The sequence below is a fragment of the Zeus faber genome (assembly GCF_960531495.2).
Source record: "Zeus faber genome assembly, chromosome: 1".
In the NCBI taxonomy this organism is placed as follows: Eukaryota; Metazoa; Chordata; class Actinopteri; order Zeiformes; family Zeidae; genus Zeus; species Zeus faber.
In genome coordinates this window covers 23220601-23248481 of record NC_137193.1, presented here as the reverse complement: position 1 = coordinate 23248481, position 27881 = coordinate 23220601, and the positions used below count along the sequence as shown (strand labels likewise).

At 44.4% G+C, this 27881-nt stretch overlaps 2 protein-coding genes across 2 annotated transcripts in view; both read right to left on the bottom strand.

Annotated features, from left to right (window-relative positions):
* The window catches only part of clasp2 (cytoplasmic linker associated protein 2), a 69193-nt gene extending 62211 nt beyond the window's left edge, over window positions 1-6982 (bottom strand). Inside the window, exons 1-2 of the mRNA XM_080004038.1 lie at window positions 6215-6982; window positions 784-862 (exon numbers count right to left, since the gene is read on the bottom strand). Of these exons, the coding sequence (XP_079860164.1) occupies window positions 784-862; window positions 6215-6412 (277 nt within the window). The 5' untranslated portion in view covers window positions 6413-6982. The remainder of the gene's footprint in view (window positions 1-783; window positions 863-6214) is intronic.
* A 536-nt stretch (window positions 6983-7518) lies between these two features.
* fbxl2 (F-box and leucine-rich repeat protein 2) lies at window positions 7519-27542 on the bottom strand. Its single transcript, XM_080010024.1, has 15 exons — window positions 27243-27542; window positions 22874-22935; window positions 16468-16522; window positions 15874-15948; window positions 15617-15711; window positions 14941-15105; window positions 14722-14848; window positions 14104-14178; window positions 13800-13930; window positions 12781-12841; window positions 12627-12671; window positions 12401-12457; window positions 12058-12270; window positions 9659-9822; window positions 7519-9320 (listed from the first exon to the last, which is right to left on the bottom strand). Exons 1-14 carry the CDS (start codon window positions 27270-27272, stop codon window positions 9715-9717), a joined length of 1299 nt encoding a protein of 432 aa, XP_079866150.1. The 5' UTR covers window positions 27273-27542; the 3' UTR covers window positions 7519-9320; window positions 9659-9714.
* Window positions 27543-27881: the final 339 nt, after the last annotated feature.

The following is a 27881-nucleotide window of genomic DNA, read 5'->3' as shown; positions in this document are numbered from 1 at the left end:
AATAATGTATTCAACTTTGCATTTACTCTAGAAATAAACTTGAAAGAAAACACTCTTAATTAATAATTCACATTGTTTATTTAATTGGAAAAATAACTAGGGCCCCTACCTTGTAGGTGTACAGCTGATCAAAACAAATTTAGGAAAGGTTTTAGGTCCATGTCAAAGTGTTTAATTTGTCAAATGCACAGTAACCCAGGGTCCTTCTGAGCATTGACATTCTGAATAAATGGAATGCAACAACTACGTAGTAGGCATAGGTTATAAAAAAAATAATTATTTTAAAAAGTATAGAATTATAAAAAAAATTGCAAAGGAAAATGTTAAAAATATAAATAACACTACCAGCCGTTTCAGAGACTAAAGAAGGGGAAAATGGAAAATACAGTAGTGTATAATAATATTCTAAATATCAAGTGTCAGGAGTGTCAATGAATATGTACATTAAATCATGGTGATGTACATTGAATGTACATAGGAAGTGTCAACTTTCTATGCAACATGAGAGCGCCTGTGATTTTAAGATCAAGTTCATAGAAATATTTTTGCTTTGGCTGCACTTTACTTTAAAAAAAGACAGAATTGTTTAAAGACACTTTCACAGAGGGGTAACTACATGACTAAATAGTTGATTGCTTACGGAGACTTTGAGGCGAATCACACGAGAGACAGAAACAGATTGTTACCAATAGATAATTGACATATTTGAAATTTACTCAGACAGCGAGATCTTCGATGACAGTGAAACAGACCGGCTTCAAGTGTGTGTGTGCAGGGTCCTACCTGTTGCCAGGTATCCTTTGAAGCGCTCCCCCAAACGTTCCACAAACGCTCCACAGATGTCGATCCCCAACAACGCCACCTGACAGAGCAGGGAAAAGGTTTATCAGTGGATCTTATGCAGATAAATATGCCAGGAGCTGCGGGTCAAGACTTCAAGACTTCGAACTGATCATGTTTAATTTCATAGTCTCTCAATGAGTCTGCATATTTTCATAATACCAATAATGAAAGTCATATAAATTACTTGCTATGATGATACGCATTCTGCAACTACAACTACAAATATATATTTTTTAACTTAGAATAAAACATTTTCATGCCCCGATGCATGAATCAGCTGCCAGTGACGTCTTCTTGGAGAAAGGGCGACAAGTTCATTTGGCCATTTCATTCAGAAAGTTGCTACAATTTGCAAATATTGCGGAGATTAGTTTAATTTAAATTCATTATTGCGATCACAAATTCGAGATTTCCTGGTAGAGCTATAATAGGTTGATGACTGCATTGGAAATGGCACACGGCATAAGTTTGAATTAACTTGTCCGCTCTGCCATTAAACCTTCCCTTCTTCTGTCTGTTGTCTGAAAAAAATGTATTTCCAAAAGAAAATTAATTGATTGTGTTGTGACTGCAAGATTGTGTGCATTTAGTAAAATGGAGGTAGAGAGGATCTGTACTCTTGCAGTGAAGCACAGAGCGATTTTTATGTTATTGCTGATTAGAATCAGATCCCATGCAAAGCTCGGCTCTCAGAATGCTTGTGTTGGCAGCACGGCGATGAACTCAGCATTCCAAAGAAAATCCTTCTAAAACCTTATTCCCATCCGTCCCTCGGAGTCAGGCTGTGGTTCGGCCCTATTTTAGTCAAAGGAAGAGATGGTGAGAGGAGCCAGGTAACCACAGAATTAAATGGGGGGCGGAGAGTAATACTGAGGGGGAGAAAAAAAGAAATCATATGGAGAAGAAACATGAGCTGTGGGCCAATATGATGACTCCCTCACACTGACCTCATTTAGGGTGAGGGGAAGGAGGAGGGAGAGGAGAAAAACAGAGACAGGAGAGGAAAAGCAGGAAAAGACAGAGAACGAGGAGGCAAACAGCCCTGACGTCTCCCCTCCTCCACCCAGAACCCCAGCACAGCCAGCACCCACCATGGCCATATGGCACCTCCAACAGGAGGAAGGAGAGAGCAAAATGGAGGGACAGGGGCTGAAGGACAGAAAGAGGAGAGGCAATGCCAGGATACTGGAGTGACCCCACTGGCTAGATTGGGGGAGGGGGGGGTGGTAACAGAAGGCCGAACTCCAAACCAGAACTCATCACAAGAATGGGGCCGACACACACACACACACACACAGCCCCCCAACATATATAAATATCTAGAGTGTGTTGCTCATGATGACTTCATCTGCATGTCTCTGAGCACCATGAATCAGAAAACTAGCTGGTTTGGGTCAGGGCTCGAAATTTAGGGCATCCTGGGAACGATAGAAATAGGATGAGGGACGATGGAAATTAATTTGGCGACAAGTGAAAAAAAACAAAGTCAAACAAAGCCATTCCAACACTACAACGAACAGCAACAAAACTGACTGCATAGTCTATGTACCGGAGCGTAGATTCACACATGCAGCGGACAGGTTGAATCAATCAAGTTAATTCTGGCTGAGGGAGCGGATGTGTGCGCGATGAGCATGAACGCAACTTTTTGAAGAGTAACCGAATGACCAAATTTTCACCCCCTATGTAAAAAGCCCTGTAAACTTACGATAAAGTTACTGAAATCAAGTGGCTGCAGGGCATGAACCAAGCACAATGGCTACTGCTCACACACGTTCTGATTAATTAATGCGCTGACTTTTTAGAGAATTCAAAAAAATATTTGAAATAAAAGAAGTGTTTGAAAATAAAAAATATAACTAATAATATTTAAATCATTTGCATGACTTTTTTTTATGCTAAAAGTAACTTTGAATTACTTAACTCATGATATATTGGAACGGTCCATATTTACTTTCAGAAAGTGGAGAAAACGGTTCGTTTCGATTCCTGTTTGGGAATTACACAGTTCAATGTGATGACCCTCAATTGCATTCCTTAATGCTGGATTTAGATATTTTGATTTACTAAAGCAGTATTGTACTGTTTTCACACCAAAATTAAAAAAATAAAAACACAAATAAAAATAATAATAAGATTAATTATAATAATAATAATAATAATAATAATAATAATAATAATAATAATAGGTGAGTGCACGCAGTGCCAGTGCGAGCACCTGGAAGCAGGGACTGGCTTGGGGCGGTGCTGGAGTGACTCGGGACCCGGCAGGGAGCGTGGGGGTTCTCCGCTGTGCTCCCCACAGTGTGATCCCCACACTCAAAACATTTCAGTCCCCCATGCGAGAAACAAGTCATTAACTTGTGATTTTGGATTTTAAATGGGATATGAAATGATACACGGATATTCCTGTTTATTAATGTGCCAGCATCCGGAATTTCAACGTGCGTCGCATCATGCAGGTAAAGGGGCCAAAATTTGCCGGTCAACCTGGTTGTCCTGTTGACATCAGAGCCGATCTAAGGGTGGAGCCAATTAAAACCTGTGTCCATTGCAGGGTCATTTGACCCGGGACTGAAACCCAAGTTTTTCCTTTCCCACTGACGACAAATGCCGGATGTTAGCAGGCGTTACCCAGTTTTTGGTGCAGTGGGAAAGGGGTATTAGATTCACCACAGTGCGCTACTCCACTTCACCTTGTACCCGGTAATGGGGGGGGGTGAAACGTGATGTTTATTCCAGAATGAATGGTGCTTTGTGAGAACTCAGACCTGGTGTGTACACACTGTGGCTTAGCCTGTTAATGCGCCCAGCATGTTCAGGGCTTTCTCTGGCCTCCAGACAGGCTTAGGAAGAACAGTGAGGTGGAGTTTGATTTAAATTATAAAAGGTCCAAGAAGCCAATAAAATACATTTAAAATAATTGGACACCAGGCTTTGGAAGCACATGTAAGAAGAAATCGGAAGGCACCCATTGGTTAAGAGCATACAGGCACGGTGTAGACCCACTCAAATACCTTCACAGAAACTGGTGATAAAAAATAGAATCACAAGCTGTTTTGGATGCTTGACATACTGAAAGAACCGCGCTCACTATGAGGGTGACCTCAGGGTGTTCTGTCAGTGAAAGGACTTCCTTGTGACAGCATGAGTTTTTTAAATCCCAGTTTAACCTGTGCTCAGAAATATTTACTGACCAGCTTGTTTCTTATGTGGTGCATAAACTAAATTATGTAAATGGGGGAAAGGGGCTCCAAGTGTCACCACTCCTTTAAAGAAGAACAGGGTAGACCAGAACCTTGGAAATGGAGGGTTTGACAGCCTGACAGCACCATCCTTGACCTGTCAAGTCACTGTCCAGACATCTGGCTACACAGCTTTAAAAACTGCAGTGGAACATTTTGCAATATTAATGTGTGTGTGTGTGTGTGTGTGTGTGTGTGTGTGTGTGTGTGTGTGTACTAAACCCGCAGTGAGTGTACGAGGAGAATCTGCTGCAGTGAACATTAAAGAGTATACTGGAAAAGGGCGACAACAACAGACTCCTAGTTAGAGTAGGGCTGTATCATATGGGATACTTTCTTATATGTCACTGTAATAAGATGGAACCCAAACCCTAACCCAGTATTTGCATTTTAGAACACATAAAACTCTGATAACTTGTCTTTTGTCAGGTTTTTTTTATAGTTTATTCTCATTAAATTGTTATTGTCAGTCCTTTCTCATACCGCTACAATAAGTATTTCTTCAAATATGATTTATTGGATTAACAATACAGAAAATAAAACTAAGGTACTGTAAATGATGGTATTTGGGAATTGGGAAAAGTCTGAATGTGCAATTCAAAACTACAGACAGAGCGAATGGAGAAGAGATGGAGGGATAGATAACACATTTTCTCCATAAACGAAAGAGGAACCTGTGCGCTACTGTGCCATGTATGAGTCAACCCTGGTCCATCAGCACCCCCCCCCATAAATAGCCCTCTATCAATTCTCTTTTTCCGTTCTGTCTCGTCTCTCACACTAACTCGCTCTCCCTCCTTCCATCCATCCAATCCATGTCCTTTTTTACTCTTCTACCTTTTCTTCCATCTTCCTCCTCCTCTGACAGAATCCATTCTTCCATCTCTCCTTGTGCTGACTCAGCATCTTTGTTGGGTCTGACCCCTCCCTTTTCTGTGCCTCCAGAAGCCAATCAACGTCTCTCAAAGAGACTGATCTAAGGTCGGCCTATAGGTTTCGTCCAATAAAGAGAGTTCATTGCAGGCTAGAGAGGGGATGCTTGCCCCAGAGCTGGAGTGATGCCCACACTAGCCTGATAGGACTAGGAATGGAAGTCATGGGGGCCACACTTGGAAAATAAATTATTGTTCTTCTTTTCGCTACTTCTTCTAGCTGGTCTTTCACTTAAGAGAAGGCACAAACACACACCGGATCCACACCAGCCCTGAACAAACACTGGACCTTGGCAGGTGATTGTCTGCCATCCTCTGAACATTATGAATGTCCGGGCTCTCATATGGTGAATTAAATCCAAGCATATGACGTCAATTCCTTCGGGTCCCCTAACCTTGTTTCATTGGCCTTTCTTCATAGTAAATACATCAGCGCAAACATGGGTGCTATTTGCACAAGAGTGGGTTATTGCAATTCCATTTGCTAAAATGAATATATGACATTCATCCAAATCAAATGAGATTCAGTTAACAGCAGTAAATACATGTCTGTGACAAGTAAAGATTCCTCTTTTCTTCTGCATGTATTGGGAAAGGACCACAACCAAACAATGAGCCTCTCCTGACCCCTCCCCCATCCTCTGCTCCAGTCTGGAGGTTTGACAATGGCTCTCAAAAACACCAGCACACGCGTGTCCCACAGCCCCCACGCAGTGAAGGTCTACAGCACAAAAACACAAACCCCCACAAAACAAAAGATAGAAAGTAAGTATTTCCACCTTCGTAATAATTAAAAAACGTAATAAAACTGTAATAAATCTGATTAGCCTGGCCGTGTCCATACTGCTGTATACTCATTCATCATGTACAGAAATATCCAACTATATTCATATTTTTTATTTACACCCAGTCAATACCTCCATCCTTATTGCCCCTCTCAGACATTATTTTTGTAATTTATTCTTATCTGGTGAATGGATCACGTTTTGTATAAAAAAAAAACAGATTCTGATAATAGATCCATTAAATCGGCTCTGTGCCAAATGCAAGAACTGTGAAGGATGAGTAGAATTGCTTTTTTAAGACCTGAAGAAACGGCATTGTCAATATTGTCTGTTAAAGTCCTGACTTTCGCCATTAACCATTCCCACCGTGGATCTGCCGTGGCGGCGCATTCTGCGGCTCCTTTCTCACCTTGAAGTTGCTGGAGTTGACCCATCCCGTCAGTTCGTCCACGGTTTTGTCGAGCCGGGACTTGTCCTGCTCCACGTCGAGGGACCGCTGCGGGTCGCTCAGGTAGTTGATCAGGTCCTGGCCGACCTGCAGTCTGCGGGTGACGTCCTTCTGCAGAACCTGCTGGTAGAAATACTCCATGTTGTCATGCTCCTCCATCGGGGCACAGAGCGTCGTGTGGGCCAGCCGCCGACAGAAGACAGTGATGGCGGGGACTAGGGATCCGAGGCGGGGTGAGGACGAAACGGTGAACGACCGTGCGACGTGGACCGACACCGGTTTCGCACTGGCCACGAACTCCTCGCTCTCAAAACAAACTTTTCGCCGCGGAAAAAAACTTGGTGAAAGTCGGAGGGGTGACTAAATGTGGTAGAAATCACGACAGCTTCCCGAATGGATCCGCATCAAAACAAGCTAGCTGGTTAGCGGCTAGCTGGCTTGTGGATAGCTGGTAGCGGCTAGCTGCTTAGCACAGTGACACAGTCACGCATAGGAAGCTTCCCGGCCTGCCGCAGGCCCTGTGCCTGAATCGAATCCGCCTTTGTATTTCATGGTGGTGGTGGAAAGAGGAAACCCAGCGCAGAACCGTCCAGCCCGTCAACGGCAAAGTTGGCTCCAAACCCGGAGGAAAGCGCCTCAGACTCGGTCCCGCCGCCGTCCCTCCCCCTCGTCCCGGTGGGTCTGGACCTAATCTCAGCGAGACAGCTTCCGAAACGGCGACAGGCCAGTGGGGTCCGGTCGGACTGCAACAGCTGCCCGGTGTAAAGCCTGTTGTAAAATCAATTCTGCAAAAGCAATTATGTTTGGATTTAATTATTGACAATACTTGATCGCACTCGCGGTACGATGTGGAGTTTTAATTTGTACCGTGCGCGTGAGATACCGGCGGTGACAGAATCACGAAAACACGGGAGGCAACGTGTTGGTGTGGGCGTGTCCGCGCACTTAAGCGGCTCTCTGGCGCCATCTAGCGGCACAGAGGCGTCGTTTAAAAAATAAAAAAAAAAATAAAAAAAACATGCGTAGCCCACGACGCGACCCTTCAGTGTCATAACACCGGCTTGGTAGTATTCAGGTATTCAGGACTCGTCAAATAAACACACATAGCCCGTACTGATGCACTAAAGAGTCCGGTGAAAACAAAGCACATTTTTATATTTTGATCTCTGTCGTCTTCCTGGTTAAGTAATGGTGTTTAATACCCGTGCCAGTACTTTGCCAGAACACAAAACACAAAGTTGAAACGAGACAAATCACATTTACAATTAGATACCTTTATTTATTCACTTTCGCATTTATTTATTCATTTATTTTCTTTAACATAAAACCCCTGTTTAAACAGTCGATGAGAGGGCATTAGAATAACAGACAATCCAGTCAGCTCTGGGTCTCAGCATTTGAGTTCAATACATTATCTGGCTGCCCGCTCTTTGTTTCAACCTGAGCTGTAGTCCTGTGCAAGTCCTCCATGGAAATCTTAAGGGACTTTCCACCTAGCACTTGTTTGTGATTCATTGACTTCATTATATCCAGGAATGGTGACTAATAACTTTGTACGGAGTTCAGTTTGCTAGGTTTTACTGTTTTCACAAGGGCGGCATTTTTGAGGCCATGAGTCTACACTTAAACATTTGGCAAGGCATACATTTTTCACATCATTGTCATGAAAATGTATTCAAATGTTATTAAGTGTCTAAGGAGCATATGTTGAATTAAGTCAGTTCAGATCTTTCGCTGCCATATGTTGGAACAGTGTGAGAATTGCACGAGAAAATGCATAGGAATTATACAGTAGCATATTCTTAGTCAAATAGTATTTTTTTTTATAATTCTTCATGTTTCCTTAGGCTGCTTAAAAATGTGTTTTGAGGTTGTATCCGATCCGTTGTCAATCACAGGACTCTATACCATTTTGACATCCTTTGATTGTCTCAACTTTATAATACTTGTCGCTATATTCACCAAGGACATTACTATTTACAAATGCTTCCCCCCCCCCAACCCAGGTTTTTAATTACAACTATTCTGTGCAAATTAAGCAAATAAATTCATTTGAAGCTAAACCACCACCCCCCAAAAAACAAAAGCACTGATCAATGCCAATTCAAATAGGTGTTGCTGTCAAATGAAGACATAAATTCAAGTCATTTCTACATCCAAATGTGCAAGAGATGTGTTGCCTGGGTTAATTCGTGCTGCCAAGTCCAGCTGACAGGTCTGTGCCGTTAGAATAATCCAACAGGTAAATAGGGGCTTAGTGGCCAAGTAGGGGCGAGTGCACAGGGCTACTGACAGGTTCTAAACAGGGCCTTTAGACAATATTACCACATGCTGCCATTTCCAACATCCTCGTGATCACAGTTGACATGATGCCATCAGATGGTGAGATTCTGACAGATGCAGTCCATTTCTGTCGAAGAGAAACAGTTTTGTTTTTCTTTCTTTTTCATTTTTTTTTTTTTTTAAAGAGAGCAGAGATACACAAATCTCCCTCCCAGGACAAATAAGCATTTGACAATTACAATAAGCACTGAAAAAAAAAGAGAAAATAAAAATCAATTGTTGTCGGCCTACTTCAGTCTCAAGTGAGGTGCCAATATTGTATTTTTTTTTTTTTTTGCTATTGCAAAACATTCTCTGTACAAACAGAATCAAAAGGTCAAAGAATCTCCGATACACAAAAATGTCATGTCCTATTCTCCACTTCTTGTTTCTATGTCCTCCGTGTCAGAAGGGGGAGCAGACCATACCAAAGGGGGATATTTCATCTTGAGTGCTTACATCCAAAATAACTGCATTTCCCACAACAAGGCTCTCTCTTCTACGGTGCTGTAAGTCCGTCGGCCGAAGCAGAATGACACAATGTTCACGCAGAGGCGTTGAGATGATGCTCCACAGAAAGTGAACTGCGCTCCAAAATGATAACGTCATCCTTTTTTTTTTTTTTTTTCTTTTTGTAGTTTGAACATGATGTATTGTAAGTAGTGCCATTGTCCAGAAGCCGCCCACACTTTGCTTGACTCCTCGACTACAGGAGAGATTGCTGCTTCTCCCACTTTCCAGTCTCCTAAGCATAAAGGGGGGGTGGGGTGGGGTGGGGAGGCGTAGAAACAAGGTGGCTAAACAAATAGAAAGAGATCGACAGAACATCCATCCTTCCACCTGTTCATTCATCTCCATGACCCACACCCCGTAACAACCCCGACCCCCAAACCAAAACAGTAGGCTGCCGCAAATTATGGGTGAGCATGAGAAGGGAGAATAGGGGAAGGGTTCGATTGATCAGCGATCAGTGGCCATCAGTCTGTGTATTGATCAGCGATCAGGAGCAGTGATTGGGTCCAGCCCCCCCACCCCCCAACCCCCAACCCCCGTCCCCACCCCTCCGTCCCCACCCCCCTGTACCCAGTTCAGAGCAGAAGGACCTGCAGACAGAGGTGCCCCCCCCTGGCCCTCCACTGTCAGAGGATGATGCAGCAGCGACACAGGCGCTGGCCCCCTCCGTGCACTGAGGGAGGGGGTGTCACCGGTGCAAAGTAGGCGTGGACCTTGATCTCTGGAAGGTGAGCCTGCGAGAGGGAGAGAAGCGCTAATCAATACTACTATAGGCAGCACAGAGAATGAAATACAACCCTGTGCGATTCATAGATTTATCTCTCATTATTTCTTACCCCCAAGGCCCCGTACACAATTGACGCACTCTAGGCCCCGTTGGCTCTGCCCAAAGTCATTTAAATCAATCGCGGAGCTCAGTAACGGAATGAAAACACGACCCCTGGTGGGCAGCGGCTTCAGATGACAAACTCAGCACAGCAGCCTTACAGTATGCCTAGCGTTTGCAGGACGGGTGGGGTGCAACCTATGTGGGTAGGGATGGGGCGGGCGGCTGCAATTTGCCCGTCACGCACCTGCCTTGGCGTGCTTCACGACCGTCCTGCAATTTTAATACATACCACTGATACTAGCGTAGAACATATACAGTACACACCCACATAAATCTTACTCAAAACAATACACCACCAGACCAGGGTCTGTGGGGCAGGAATGGTACGGATGACTTTGGTTTGATATGCTTGGATGGCTCACACCCCCCTCCCCACACCATATTAACTGCATACACAAACAACATACAGTGAGGACTGTGTTTCCGGGGTGGCAGGGCGCTGCTGGGTCGTGTGGGGGTGTGGTTGGCCAGGGTGTGACCAGGCCAGCTGTGGGCTTGCCCCACAGATAAGATTGACAGGTTTGTCATTGGTTTTCCGGCCTGCTGTGACCCGGCGGGTCTGCGGAGAGCGCCACCGGGTGCTTTCCAGGGCCCCGTGGTGGCTGCTCGTCGTAATGGATGTGGGATGCGGTGCAGAAGGTGGCGGTTGGCCCTACTCCCACCGCGCGGCTTTCTCTGTGGCAGGTACCGGCGGACATGGAAGGGCCGCATATCTGGCTGTCCACAGGGGATGGCGGGGTGGGTTGATGTTTGGGTGCCCCGCGCCATGCTCACTTGGCTACATCGGTGAGCGCTCGGGGCTTGTGGCCGGCTGTGGCATCTCGCCGGTTGCGCTATGGCGGGACTCGCCTTTGCCCCGCCATAGCGCATACCCGCAGATGTATGTGTGCGCCTCAGGGGTACAGGGTCGCTTCTTGCTGTCTGGGCCTGGTTTGTGCACCTCGGGGTCATGTGTAGCCTTTTCCACTGCTTGGAGGCGGTACAATATAGTTGTATAGTTCATACAGCAGAACTAATTGGGACAAGTCCTGTGCATTTACAGGTGGGCACACACCACACACACCACACACACCACACACATTCCCCCTTTCTCTCCTTTACTGCCATAGCTATTGCAGGAAGAGGCCACATTAATGCATGTGCACTACGCCCGCGCACACACGCACACGCACACACACACACACACACACACACACACACACACACACACACACACACACTCCTTCTCCCTTTCTCTCCTTTACTGCCATAGCTATCGCAGGAAGAGGCCACATGCCATAATTGCAGTTCCAATTTTTGTCGACTTAATTAATCATGTTATTATCGTCTGATGTTTCTATGTTTATTTTTTGTCAAGTACATATTGTTGTTTGTCTCTATGTCTATCTGTCTCACCTGTGGTGATTCTCCCTCCCCCTCTTGGGGGAGTAATGATGATAGATGAAAACATGGTAAGATCGTTCTCCATAGAGGGGGATTGGTGGTGGTCTTGTATAAAAAAAAAGCTGTGCTCTTGTCATTCCACAGGTCGCCCACAGGACAGAGTTATTGCAAGCAGTTCTTGATGATTAATAAAAGGCATTGCAGGTTGGGAATTTGAAATCCACTGGCAGATTAACTCTGTCTTGGATGCAATGGCATACAAATACCCTGTGTTGTATGCCAAGCCTGCGGACAGCACAGGTTAAAAAAAAAAAATTAATAAAAATGTGGCGGACACACATCAAACTATGTGTTGACGACGGAGTGTCAGAATATCATTTTAAACAGTAAGCCGTTGTCGGCACGAATAGTTGTGCTTGCGGTATATATCTTAGTTTGACTTTTTGCTCAGGACTTTTAGTGATGTTGTTTATAACACTGAAATCATTTTCAAACTAAATTTTAACATTTTTCCCTCCATTTTTGGCAGCTATAAACCAACCGTTCCGATAGCAGTCACTGCTAGTGTCAAACAAACACGAGTAGATAGTCAAAATAGTCTCCTCAATTTTTCTTCTCATTTCTTCTAACACTGACAGAAAGGCACTTACTGTTGGCAGAAGAGAAAGAGAGGACAGAAAAGGAGAAGAAAACTGACCCGGATGCGTTTGATGCCGGCCCTGGTGACCTGCTGGCAGTCGTAGAGCTCGATGCGCTCCAGGCGGTGGCAGCTCTTCAGGTGCTCCAGAGTAACGTCGGTGATCAGGGGGCAGTTGTCCAGCTCCACCACCGTGAGGCGCTCTTGACCGCAGGCACTACTGCTCAGGGCTCTGATGCCGTCGTCTGTGATCAGCTCACAGTGGGACAAGGACTGACCCGGCAAAGATACACAAGTGAACAAATAGGCAGAAGGAGAGATAAAGAAAGAAAGATAGAGATAAAGAAAGATAGATAGATAGATGGAAAGATGGATAGATGGATGGATAGACATGAATGCCTACCAGCGCTTGCAGGCGGGGGCAGTGAATAGAGAGTTGAACCAGGGTGTTATCAGTTACCTGAGGGGGGAGAAGACCAACTCCATCACTGTCCACCCATTCACATTCATACCCAATAGATATTTTGTTTTAATTTATGGTAAATAGGTAAACAGTCAAACAGCCAGGTACCCAGCTTACAGCAGAATTAAACAAGTGCTGCAAATAAAAAAGGCACAGACTATCTTACCAAAATACATTCTTCTAAGTCCATTTTTTCAAGCTCGTGACAATTCTGCAAGGAAAGAAAATTTATATAATTGAAATATGTATACATTTAAAAATTGAATAGAAAAAGAGAGAGAAAATTTTCACAGATCAAATGCAGGGAGAGAGAAACTGACCCTGGCTAACACAGTGAACCCAGCATCTGTCACGTGGGAGCATCGGGCTGCCTCCAGAATCCTAAAAACACACACACGTGTGAGATGTGGGTCAGCATAGCAGCTGCAGACAGTGTAGTTGTGGGTCATTGTTTTTCTTGGTCGTCGTTTTTTTATAGCAATTAATCAACGATCATCAACCAGTAATAGCACCTGGGGAGGGGGAAGGGAGGATCAGAGTCACCCTCAGTGCGGGGAGGCTCACTGGGAGACCCGGTTGAGCAAAACGTATAATTCAAATGAGACTTTAAAATATTTAGACACCAGACTCTAACAACACTAACAAATCCAATATAATGATGAACATAAAAAATATATATACTTTATTAAATCTACTTTATTCTTTATATATTCTTTCAGATGTTTATTGCTCTTTAGTTAATTATATTAGGTGGGTTGTACACCAACATGTAGGCTTGTGTGGGTTCTGGCATAAAAAGTTTTGAAAGCTCAAAAATGGAGGAAAGAAACTTCTCTAACAAATATCATATGTATTAGTCAGACTTTACAAACCCTGTATTGATCATTCCACTGTTTTAACCATAGAATGCATGTTTGTGATATTGAATTAAACTAATTGAGAAACAATGAATTCACATCATCCAAGGCACTGAAATTAAGCAGTTCCTGGAATGAAAGATGACTACAGTACCGTTGTTTTGTTTCAAAAATGATGCAGGAAAACAATCATCTGGGTCATTTTTGACCCATTGTATGCATTCTAGGGTTATGAAAGGAGATGAATTGAAATTAAGTCGCAGTGACTTGCAGATCCGATGGGAAATACAGTGAATGTGCCTGTCTCCTTCCCCTGGAAACCGAGTCGCACCGACCGGCGAAGGTGTTGAGTTTCTGTTTAGCCAGGCCGACGTCAGCTACCAGCGTGGGGCAAACAGGTGTAAGTGGGTGTGTGTGTGTGTGTGTGTGTGTGTGTGTGTGTGTGTGCGCCTGTCGCATGGTGTGCATCTGTGTTTTCTCACTTGAGTCGGGGACAGTTGAGCCCCAGCGCGGTGAGGGAGGCATCGGTGATGTTGCTGCAGCCGGACACACAGAGGATCTGCAGTTTGGGGCAGCCACGACACAGGCTCACTAGGCCGTCGTCCGTAATTTGCTGCCGATGACACGAGCCCCATGTTATGGATCACGACGGCATGCAGGCTTTTCACATTTCTTGCACTCTTACTCATTCTGCACTTGACTCACTCCCTCACTCATTCAATGTCCCCTCCTACACACGCACGCACGCACTTCACACACGCACGCACACACGATCTTTTGTCTCACCGTGCAAGACTGTATGTTGATGGTGGTGAGTTCTGGGCAGTGTTTCTGCAGGTGTTTCAAGGCCCCATCATCCAACTGAATTAAGACAAGACAAGACAACACAACACAACCCAAGACAAGATAAGATAAGATTGATCCCCAGGTGGAAACTCAGATGCCAGTCAAATAACAGATAAAAAATAAAATGAAATAAAATATATGTAGATATCAATAAAGAGAGGTTAGCAGGGAGTAGCACTATTCTACTGGTGACAGTTAAAGTGTTAAGATCTGACCTGACAATGTTAAAGTAAAGTACAAAAGGTAAACTGTATGTGGCAGCCGTGTGACAGCAGTATAGTAGAGGAAAATCATGGCAATTATGATCGTACAAACACCAATACAATTGATACTATACTGTATATGGTACTATCACTAGTAATAATGATGATATTTAAGAAAAAAATATTTAACTGAAGGGGAGCTAAGGGAATGTTCAATTATTTCCCTGAACTAAGACCAGACGTATAAGAATGCACTCTTTTCTTTTTCCCAAACTTTGTCAGTCACACTTAGTACTGATAGGTGAGTGTGTGTATGTGTGTGTGTTCTGTGTTGTGGAGTAAACACCAACAGTACCTGTGTGCAGCCTCTGAGGAACAGCGCTCGCAAGCCAGCACAACCTCTGGCCAGCGCCTCGATTCCATCTCGTGTGATCTGGTCGCACCACGACAGGTTCAGCATTTCCAGCATCCGGCAGCCGTCGCTGGGCACACACGCAGAGATATCACACACAACGTCCACAGGCTTGGAAAGGGTAGGAATTTCAGAATATTCAACAAATGTGGACGGCGCTACCTGACCGCCTTGAGGGAGTGGTTGGTGACGGATACGCAGGAGGTGAGGTCCAGCTGCTTGAGCTTGGAGCAGAACTTGCTGAGGCTAAGGCAGGTGCTGTCTGTGATCTTTGTGCAGCCGTTCAGGTTCAGCACCTCGATATTCCTGCAGTTCTGCGAGAAGGTCCTGGCGAGACGGAGAGAAAAGTCAGTCACTCTGGCGTCATAATTGTTGTTCCATGAATGACAACTCCTCCAAGTTTACATTTTTAATGATTAAGAGAGACTTAAATATCCAGTTAGTTAGTGAATTAGCCATTTTTTATGTCCCCAGCAGTGAATATATTTACATCTGGCTGTAAATTATCCAACAATTATTACTGATACCACCGGGAGTCCTTTCATCTTACAGAGGACCACATGAAACGTCAAGGTTTCACCTAAAAGTGTTACATGGCCTCCACTAATGGTCTTTTATAATGGTTATTTAACTCTTCTAAAATAAGACCAAATTACATCAGCATCCGTTCATCACAAGTTGAGCAGTGAATGGAGTTTGCAGGTGATTTTAACATAATCACAGAGGAGGAGGAAAAAAAGGGGCGAGCGACTAAACCAAGCAGCATTTATTCTAAAACTCAGAAAAGGAATAACACTCGTGATGCGAGTGTGCAGCCGAGCAATAAAGACCGTCTCACTTCATGGATGCATCTCCAACGCTCAGACAGCCTCTCAGACTCAGCTGCCTCAGAAAGCCCCCGCAACGCTTGGAGATGTTCTCCACCACCCGCCCCTGAGAGAGAGAGAGACTAATATGAGCAGGGCTACAACAAGGACAGAGGATCAGCGGTGATGTCACAGACACAGGCACTAAGCTCTGGTCAGGAGGCCTGATAATGCTCTTCGACACACACACACACACACACACACACACACACACACACACACACCTCACCTCAATGTCTGTTTGAAAGTTGAAGAGGTCAATCTTCTGCCAGTTACTGCCATCCAGGGCCAGGACATTCCATGCCTGACGAAAGAAAGAAACAATGTAAGACAGATGGATGGATTGGTGGAAGGAAAGAAAGAAAGAAAGAACAGTCAATAAAAAATAGGTCCAGTTTTAATAGATTGTACATGGAGACAAATGGACTAGAAAGAGGAGAGCAGTAGAATGCGTACTGGTAGAATGCAGCGAAAGCTCTAAACGCTGCTTTCTCGCACGTGTGACCCGTGGGAGTGAGCATGTAACAACACTGAGACAAATGCTTTTACATGGAAGGGGACTCGACAAGTCCTGGCTCATTTTTGCAAACTGTTTTGCATGCTGTAGTGAACTGAGGGTTTTGATTACGTTCTTTACGAGAGCACGGTGAAGCCGCACCGCTCTCCCCCCATAGAGAAAGAAACCGCTTAACAAAGTGGGAAAAATTATAACCAGCGGATCACTGGGACAAAATTAAGTGTGAGAAGAAAATCTAAAATAGAAAATTACTGAGTTTAGTTTTTTTATTTTTTCCCCCAGTGGTGAGTTTGCAGTTGTGCTTACCTTGGACACCTGGGCACACCTGCAGAGTGTCACCACATCCAGGTAGGAGAATATTCTGTAGAAGGAGACATGAAGCGAGAAAGGATAGAATGAGTTTGTCTCCGTGCATTGATTGTTCCTGAGAAAGGAAACTTGAAGGGGAACTATTATGCTCCTTTTCGACAAGTTAATAAAAGGTCTCTGAGGTCTCCAAAACATGTTTTGTATTTTACTGAAAATACCACTCACATTATGCATTTTAGCCACTCTAACATGCCTCTATACAATCCTGTTCCAAAATGGGCTGTATTTTGTGCGTGGAGCCACCCTCCTGAAGCCCCTAGTTCTTTGAGCCAATGGGTTTAAGCACAAGTTCCGGGTTCTGTGAGTCAATGTGATTTGATCTTTAGTCCAGGTTCAATTGTATTTAGTCTGTAAACTTTCACTGATTTCACCTTATGAGTGCACCAAAATCTGTTTCTGAACAAATTTGAGAATCTTGACTTCTTCTAGATATACAAGGCCTAATTTCTCTGCTTAGCATCTCTGCAACATCTTACTTTTCAAGTGATATTGTGACAGCAGCGGATAAAAAGAAGCATTGTGCTGCTCTATTCATCCACCATCAAAAGCCTTAGATACAGTTGATCATTCCCTGCTATTACATAGACTGCTAAGTATTGGCTGTGACCCGAGTGCTTATAGATGGTTCAAAAATGACCTCTCTGATAGACAGCAATGCATGGGATGCATGCGGCTAATGTTCAATCTGCAATTTCTATAAATAATAAAAGGTGTCCTTCAGGGTTAGACTTTAGGACCGGTACTTTTCACAATTTATATCGATGATATTGTCTAGTCTTTGAATACCTGTAGTGTCCATCTGTACGTAGATGACACTATCTTATATTGTTGGGATGACTCCATACAATTGGCTATTGACAATCTGCAACTTTCATTTAATGCTCTTCAAGACGCACTTATCGATCATGAACTTTGTTGAATACTGTAAAATTATATATATATGTTTATATATCTATATAAACTCACTTTTAAAGTTCATATTGATAAAGAGGTTGAAAAGCTGCAGCGGAAACGTGGCTTTCTTTATCGAAATAGACCCTGCTTTCCCATGTTTAGTAGAGAAAAAAATGTTGAATTGTTGTTTGTGTCTTGAATGATGGTGATGTAATCTATAGACCTGCTGCTGTTACCAGCCTTAAGCCCTTAGACGCTACATATCACTCTGCTTAGACTTATTTCTGGTGATACCTACATCATTGTTCTCTTTATGAAAAAGATAGCTGGGCCTCTCTCTTTGCGACATGAGATCAACCCTGGTATATATTTATTTACAATGCGCTCCTAAAAAAATTACCAATTGACATGACTTCACTATTACGCCTCACTGTAGGAGCTTATCAAACCGGCTCTCAGGACTGGTATATACAAGATGTTCCACAGGTCAACTCCGAACTGGGAACGACAGCTTTTAAATGGACCGCGCTGGACTCAGGGAATAACCTACAATGCACTTTAAATATTGATTCCTTGAAAACATTGGGACATTTGAGAAATATGCTTACAAATCTCACTGTTTGAGATTGTAATTGTTTTAACCAATGTTGATGCTCGTGTTCTTGTTGTCTTCTTGACTTTAGTTTTTTTTTAAACTTTTGTTATTTGTGGTTTTTTTCTGCCTAATGTGATCTCGGCATCATTGAAAATGAGGGTTTACCCCTCAATGTATCCCCAAGGACTAAATAAAGGTGAAATTTTATTTAAATTTTTTAAGTTTGTTCCGACTTTCTGTTGCCGCTCCCCAAGCTTATGGGGGACACAGACACGGCACTGGTACACCGCATGCAGGGATTTTTTGTTTCATGTCAACGTCGGAAAATAAATTAATACATCTTCTATAAAAAAAACAAACAATTTTTATTAGTTTTGTTTAGAGAAACGCACAGCGGATCACGCATCGCAGCCTACAGTCTATCGACCACATAGAGCACCAGGTGGCAACACGAAGTAGAGCGGGGCAGTCACGACCACGTTGTTCAGCAAATTTAGCCCATTCGGGTGCCAATCCCTCTGGGTTTAGGTAAAACCAAAAGACCTGCATTTTCCTTGAACTGTGACATTAAAATGCAGTAAAAGTGCGTTATGCTTTACAGAACTAAGTCACTGCTTTGATGTTTGGCTGTTTGGATAAACTTGCCGGTCAAATTGTCCTCTCATATAATGCTCATACAAAAATGTAGCCGCTCCATCTCCCCAACGGCACACATGAGACGGGCCAGTGTTGCGCCCGGCGTGTGCGCTCCTCAGACGGCACGCGCAGGCCCTCACTTTCATTGTGCCACAGGGTTTGTTTCATCCTCCGACTCGCATGTGTGAGCTGATCTGCCAGACCGAGCACATCTGGTACCTCAACCGGTAGCAGGGGGATGATCTCCGCGTCCTCTCTCCCTGCAGCTCACCCCGAGCTGCGGCGTGAGCCAGTGAGCTGTGTATATTATATTTGCATTTGTAACATAGACATGTTGGTGAAATGTGACCGATAAGGCTCAAAATTGTCTGGTTAAATAAATGATTTTGGACACCGGACCGAGTTTCACGACAGTGGTGTAAAAATGCGATTGCACTCTGAGATTGTAGATGCACCAAATAAAAGTTACATAGTGCTGCTTTAATCTGATCATGTTCCTCAGTGTGATGCACAGACGATGCATCTATTGTTCTATCCTTGCCGGGTAGTAGAGGAAAGGCCGGTCTCTGTGCAACCGTGCAGCAGGGCATGCAGCTCCATCCATTAATCTGTCAATGAGCAATCTCTGGCATTCAGACGAGCAAGGCCACCGACAGACTGGGACACATACACACTGAAAGCGTACACCCTATAACGTATGCGGGAGCTCTCGACCGGCCCTCGTGATAAAGTACCTGTCTCCGTTCAGTGCTTGTTAAAGTGGCTGTGATTTAGCGCGGCCATCATACGCCAAAATGTCACTCGTTCAGAGAACTGTCACCGTGCCAAAGCCTCAAGTGCAGCTCGGGTTCTGACTGGAATGTCCATTCAGCCCCAGGAAACAGGAGAGGGCCATTGTTTTCTTCATATAGATGCAGACAATGGCTCTGTGTGTGTGTGTGTGTGTGTGTGTGTGTTTACTACATTGGGCATGTTGGGACATGTTTGAATAATCTATACCCAGCTCCAGAGTGAGAGAGCGTTTGATTAGAATAAACAATGACACACACACACACACACACACACACACACACACACACACACACACACACACACACACACACACACACACACACACACACACACACACACACACACACACACACACACACACACACACACACAATCAGAGACCACTGGAGAGTCTGAACAATTAGGTTACGGGTGATCATTCCTTCGGCTGATAACCGTATGCTCACACCAGAAGTGATTTTATTGCTTGTGATCGCTCCATCACCGAAGAGCTGCCGCTGCACGCTCACACCAGAAGTGATCGCTGTCGCTTGTGGGCGTTCCTGTTCAACTCGTCGCTGAGTAGTTGCTGAAGCGGCGTATAAATGGATTCATGTGCACACAGCTGCATACGTTTATTGGGATGCTGTCTGCAAATACAGGTACTCCTCACTTAACGACTGAGTTCCGCTCCTACAACCAGGTCGTTTAGTGAATCGGTCGATAAGCGAGGAGCCGAGTTATTTCACGGTAAGGGCGCGTGGCCATTGTGAACGCTAGTGTAGTGAATACTGACAGACGGCGTGAACAGAACTGAGACTGAGAACGGTGACGAGATGAGATGTATACAGTGTATATAGTATATATAGTGTATATAGTATAGATAGTGTATATAGTGTATATGGTATAGACAGTGTATATAGTGTATATAGTATATAAAGGGTGATGCGCGATGAGATTCTTGATGCTGAGACGCTGCGGTATACGATGTATACAATACAGACTGGTCAGAGAGCTGGTCTTAAGTCTTAACGGTCGTTAAACAGGAAGGTCATTTAGTGAGGAGTACCTCTATATTTATTTTTTAAGTGACATGGTTATTTTCATATTTATTTATAAATATAAATAGAATATAACATTTAAAAGGGAGCTATTATGCACATTTTGGTATTTTTAGAGCTTATTGTGCGGAATCACCAGGTGTCATGACCTTTCACTGCTTATGTGTATGACTATGTATATGTAGGTGACAAATAATCTCTTGAACTTCAACTTTTGCTACTTTTTACACAAATGAATAGGTCTCTGCTCCTCTTTATCTCTCCCTTCTGTATGTGTCCGTAAGATTTTTCCATTTTCTCTTGCAATCTTAAATTAATGATAAAAAAAATTTAATACAATAACAAAAAATAGCAACCTTCTGTCTTTCTCTTTGTGGCTATGTGTAAATGTGTAAATGCACATACAGTCTAAATTATCTACTTTTCTATATACCTGTCAGATGAACTTCTTAAAATATATGCACATGTTTTCCGACCATGAGATTTGTGCTATATGACATCATACTGTACATGGAAAGGGCTTTTAATCAAACTACATGGAAGTATAGGGGCATTGTCAGTCTTGGAGACGTCTCCATGAGAACTTAACCTCGACAGAGATCGAACTTGGACTTTCACATTTAAACTTTTACAGTGCATCATGTAATAAACCTCTCCAGGGATCCCAACTACCTGAGCTTTCCCGCCATTTTGGGAAAAAACATTTTGTAGGAAGTCAAGGGGCTGTTGAGGGTTTCTGAGCTGACGGACCAGCGGAAATATGTTTTCGATGCACTGCGTCACAACTTATTGGCATTAAGTTTAACCCAAATTTCTCCCGTCGCCAAGTCTCCGAGATCGCGTCACGTTGCTCTCCTTCGCTTCTTGTTGCCACCTCCCATTGCAACTGAATGACTCCCGGCCGCTTCGTCACTGCATGTCGCTTCTGGTGTGCGCGTACAGTAATGACTTTGTTGTTGCTCATCGATTGTTTGCGTGCACACGCGCACCCGCACACACACACACTCTGCGTGTTCTGTTACGTCGGAGAGAAGATCTTAACTGATCATGTGTTGGCTCTCGCACACGCAGGAAACTAACAAATCAAGTCCCATGAGGCCGTTTAAGATGTAATACACAGCCGGAGTGTGACTCTACTATTAACGAGGCTATGAAACCCGTCTCTTCCTTGGCTCTCTTTCAGCTGGGCGGCGGGTGCATGACAGAGCTAACTTCTAGGTTTTGGGGTCGTGAGAGCAGGTCGCGAGAGCTACAAGATGTGCACGATCCTCACGTTGGCGCCGAATGAAAACCTCTTCTGAAGAGAGCAATAAAAGCCCTCAAACACACTCTTCTGACACGGTGCATAATTGGATAATTTTAACCCAACACAATACGAATCTTGTCAGAATGCACACCTGGCCCCCCGAACACGGTCAGAAGAAGAGCGTGGTGCTGAGGTGGCTATGATAACAATATGATCAATAACAACAATATGATCTATTTTTTTTTTGGGGGGGGGGGTGCTGAGTCAGCAACACTGAGCAGGAAGGCTCTGAGACTCAGCTGCGAGGTCCCTCTGTCAGTCAAAACACTGTAGACTTAACTTTTATCCTGCACTCATAGGGCCAACAGCTGCTCACATTGCACCAAATGCTAAAGAAAACGAAGAAATATATATTCACACTTTTTTGGGTCAGGGCAGCCCACACCGAGCTTTTTGAAACTGACGTTTAGCTACGACGCTTAATATGGTTCTTTGTCGGGAAGTGCAAAGAGTCTTCAGCACAGCTGGTGTTGTGCAAGTGTCTCAAAAATAATACATGTGACTGGAGGTCATGTGTTGCCATGTACAACCACTGTGTGTGTGTGTGTGTGTGTGTGTGTGTGTGTGTGTGTGTGTGTGTGTGTGTGTGTGATTATGGGCACACTGGTTAAATTCTGTTGGGCACAGCTGGAGCAGCAGGATAGCAGAGCACTGCGGAATTCCCCACCAGCAAAGACGGGCTATTTATAGCGCACGTACACAGGCGTGCAGTTTGCATCAGCCCCATAAGTGTTCCATCGTCTACCTTCTTCTATAAACACACATACAAACTCAGTGGGGGGAAAAACAGTGGTGTGCAGGTCACATACTTAGTAGCAATTAATTTCTCACACACACACACACACACACACACACACACACACACACACACACACACACACACACACACACACACACACACACACACACACACACACACACACACACACCTGATTAGCAACCCTGACCTAGCCGCCTTGCCCCAGGGTTGTGGTGTGTGGTGTGTGTGTTTTATGATGCGTGTGTGTGTGTGTGTGTGTGTGTGTGTGTGTGTGTGTGTGGGGGGGGGGGGGGGGGGGGTTTGGTTGCCGCTGACCTTACCTAAGCAGCAGCTCTTTCGGGAGCTTCTTGTTAATGGGGGCTTCATCGCTGTTGGAGAACACCTGCTGAGACATCAGGAGAGCAACATTAGCATGGCGTGCCTGTGCTATTTGTGCCCGCAGTGGCTGCAACAGATAAGTGAAATCAGCGTTGCCATGGTCACAGAACCCCAAACATAAGAGAGAGAATTATGATCAACATCACCACCCCAGACAATATCTGCATCCTGGCACCGACCTATATAATTGATTTGTGGATTATTTCAATTTTAATTCAGCCATTTAGAAATGTGAAAGTTGGCTTTTTTTTTTTTATTAATGAAAGAGGCATTTTGGTTGTCTCGCTCTTATTGATGAGAGTACTATATAGTTGTGCTAACAAACTAGCCAGAATCACATTCCAATTTGCGCTTCTGATTTTAATAGCACAGTTATCTCAATTAGTGTGGTCGTCTGGTCCAGTCTGGCCATCTGCTGAGTGGGACACACACACACACACACACACACACACACACACACACACACACACACACACACACACACACACACATACACCTCTGTGCTTGAGGAACACGGACAGAACATTCTCGATCAGGTGAGCTCCCGGTATGAATTTAAATTACAGCAAACACCCACGTTCTCCGGGAGGCTGTGAGACGAGTGATACACTTCTTTCTTTACAGAATCTTGGCTGCCCTCTAATGAGGGGACCCCTCTTTGCTTCACACACACACACACACACACACACACACACACACACACACACACACACACACACACACACACACACACACTCACACACACACACACACACACACACACACACACACACACACACACACACACACACACAATAAATAAATAAATAAATAAATAAATACAAATATAGAAAATATAGAAAATATAGGACAGAAAATTAAGACAAGTTGAGACCAAAGGTTGATTTGGATTGTGTGTGAGCTCCAGACTGGCTGTACATGGCAAGGGTAGCCAGGGTAGCCAGGGTAGCCAGGGTAGCCAGGGTAGCCAGGGTGGCAAAGCACGTATTTGGGAAGGAAAGATCAGGGCAGGGCAGCAGGGAAGTGGAACATCGCCGCCCAGGGAATCATTCATCCAAGCTGGTTAGAATGTTAACTGCTCAAAACACAATACAGACTGGAATGCCCATCTAGACCTATTTAGCCCTGGACACATGTTTATTGAATAGAAAATAAATAAATTATGCAGGTTTGTTGTGTACATGATGTGTATGTTGACCCATGATATTTGGGATCATTGTATAGATTTTCTTCTGTGGCCTTTGTAGCAACTATTATGAATAAAGCCTCTCATGAACGGGCATACGACATGAAGAAGTATGTGAATTAAAAGTGACTTGACACTTGACCCTTACATGACTACCCAACTACCGTTGGTTCCAAGGGGGGGGGATAACAGTGGGGGGGGGGTCCAGCCCCGCCTTCCTGGGAAAAACAGAGCATTGTCCCCTTCAATATATCATTGTAACATAACTATATCATTTTTAATAATCCGGCCTCTGCGCCTCGATCGCTCCCTCTCTGGCGGTATCGACTGTGCCCATGGCTCACCAGCAATGGTACCCCCGTGATCAGTGCACCAAAATGTTGTGTTTTTATTTTAGGAGTAGGTTATTTTATTTTACTCTGTTGCCTTATGTAACGAAACAAGCACCGTGCATGATGGGGACACGTTCTCTGTCACACTCTTAAACAATGGGATGAATAAAACACTTCAGAAGGCTTTTAAAAACATAGGTTCTTAATTTTTCAACCCAGGCCTCATCAATATGTTGGGTTCCAAGCACAACCTCACTCAACGCTTTACTATTGAGAACCTTACCACTCTGCTGCAGCTTCTCACTGTGTTTAAATGCAGGCTAATGGTGCAAGTGTTAAAAAACACAAGGGTGCAAGTAAAAACAAGAAATCTAATTTTTGAAAATGTAAATCTCACAATATGGTCAGACAGTCTTTACCTGTTATACCGAAAAGGAAATGTCTGGAAACAGTGCATTTTATCAAGTTTTTTGTGGTTAGTCTCATACATAACAGATTAGAAACTAAATAAAGTTGCGTCACTTCCTGCTGGCAAACTGATGAAGCCAACGTTATGCTTGATGTACTGTGGCAATTGCAAATATTTGTTCTAAATAAAATGTGGTATTGTTATTCAAAACATGTTCCAAGTTTTCAAAAGGGAGATTTAACATTTTTTAAAGCTTAAACGCGTGCCCCATTGTACTGCACACAAGCCCAGTGAGAAGCTGCAGCAGAGCAGTACATTTCTCAATAGACCTAGAGATAGAGATTCACAAAAAAACTGAATTGGCAGCCATATTGTTGACATGACCACCAACTGCAATTAAACCAGCACGGGAAGTATGAACTGCAGGTTAGGCGCAATATAAGTGTCAAATGCATCAAAGGGAGGATATGAAGAAACAAAGAAAATGATGACATGATATGATCAGATTTTTATTTCTGTAAATATTACGGCTAATAATCCCTGGGTTCAAAGAGTCTCGCCTAGGACAACCCTATCAGGCCAAAAGGGCCAAGCCAACTTCACTCCACTTGATTCATTAAAGGGCTGCCACCTCAAGTCCTCTGTGTATCCTGGACCCCAGCGTCCTCATGCCGTCAGTACCGCATTCCCAAGCAGGGAGTTTCTCTCCAAAATCACACCACAAGCCACATTCCAACACGATCTGCAGCGGTAGATTTACACATGAAAAGACAAAACAGTTTTTGCGCCTACATGACTCGAGCAGAGTGGAATTTGACATTTGCAATGTCAAATTAGTTTTTTTTTTTTTTTTTATCCATTACTGCAGCTAATTTTTTGGCCAAACAATATAACATCAACTAGGAATTTGAAATGTAAGCATTCTCTCTCTCTCTCTCTCTCTCTCTCTCTCTCTCTCTCTCTCTCTCTCTCTCTCTCTCTCTCTCTCTCTCTCTCTCTCTCTCTCTCTCTCTCTCTCTAAGAGGCTTACGAAGCTACACTCAGAAATCCACAGAGATGGCAATGCACTATTGCACTACTATTGCCCTCCTTTTTCTCTGATTCACCCATTCTTGCACATAGGCCTACACAGGAAGACAGAGAAACATAAACACACACAGTTCACATTGTTGCGCTAGTACCACCCTCCATTTTCTCTTTAATATTGCCTTGCCTCTCTCACATACATACACAAACACTCAAAAGTCACTCAGACACTCTTATATCCATGCACTTGTCACTATTTACAAGCTTCGCAGTGGCTGAACACTCAAGAGAAACTCAAGTGCCATCGAACACCAAAGAATCTCAATTATGTGTATGCTGCATTAACATAAACAACAGAAGCAGGCTAACCGTCAGCGAGGTGAAAAGGAGAGGGCTAAAGTTTTCACAAGCTAGTATGACACATGAAGATGATTGTACCACAAGACTCTGCTGGGGTTAAGGCTATGAGTCCTATAATGGATTCTCAAAATGTCATGGAAGGATATATGTACAGCCTTCCACTGTATCAAACCAAAACAGCAAAGGGGGGAAAGGTCATGAGAGAAAAGACAATGGTTTGTTCATTTATTGGACAAGGGGAGAATATTGGACCCATTGTATCTCATGACAGTAAGGGCCCCATCACTGTTACACTGAATTCTTGTGTCTATGCAGTGCAATATCGGTGGTTATCAGCGTGGGGTCCTTCAAGAGGTTCCAGGGGGGTCCCCAGCAGAACGATGAATAGTTAAACATCACCGTTATTTCATTTATATGATTGAGAATGAACAATAATAACTGTTTAGTTTCACTGTTATAAGACAAAATCTTAGTCAAATGAGTGGTCCATGGCCAAATGTGTATCAAATTGAGGGTCCTTGATATGAAAAAAAGGTTAGGAATCGCTGGTGTAAAACCCCAAAACGCTGGGCCCGTTTAATAAAATGAAACACTGACATGTCAATGCATTTACAAGAATAGCTGTCATTACTGGTAGTGTCACCTCCCCACCCCCCCCCCCCCAAAAAAAAACCCCAACAAACCCAGTAACCTCGGGGTCCCAGCAGCAGACAGCTCGGTGGCCTCAGCCACAGCCCTCCATGTTGGAGCTGTCAGCTGGTGCGGCTGGACAATAACAGGATTTCGGATTACCCTTGACCAACAAAAGCCTCCGCTCCCTCCCCGCATGTAAAATTAGACCCGTGCACGACCAGACGCGCACGTACACACGCAAAACCCGCCGATGACTCCCGTGTTGAGTTGAGGAAAAAAAAAAAAAAAAAAACAACAACAACAACAACAACAACAACAGCACTTGTTGGCTGAATTCCCACCCTCCTCCACTCCCTCCATCGTACCTCGAAGCGGCCCTTGGTGATGCCGTTCATGTCTGCGGCTCTGTGCCGCCTCGCGGGCTCCAGTCTCGGGCCGGAGCCGCTGGACCAGCGCCGCGTCGTTTCAGTCCGCTCGCGGCGGAGGGGGAGTGGGGACGGGAGCCGCGCAGGCCGCTCTGCCCCAGCCGCCGGCGAGGAGCCTCCTCCGTTCCCCGGGTCCTCGGCGACGACGACGACGACGACGGCGACGGCGAAGCGGTTTTGTCTCGGAGCCCGACGGCTCTCCAGCCCCGTCTCATCCCAGAGCTACCGACCAAAACAACAATAATAATAACATGGACGGCCCGGGCGCTGACGTCACTTCCGCCTGGGAGGAGGAGGAGGAGGGGGGGGCGGGCCTGTTGTGACGTCGTCGCTGCGGGGGGGGAGGCACGCGTGGTCCGTTGTTTTGGTCGTGGGGGTCTGAGGAGCGATCCGCGGAGCGTCTCGGTCCGGGTAGACGTACGCGGATGTAACTACATGGACGTGGACGTGTGAACCGAAAGGAACCCGTGGTCCCATTGATACAAAAACGATGTGCCGAGTCTAATACTCCACTCTCCGCCTTTAATGTGATGTGCCTGGTGCGTCGAACGCGTTTTGTATCTTTTGTATTTATTGTCT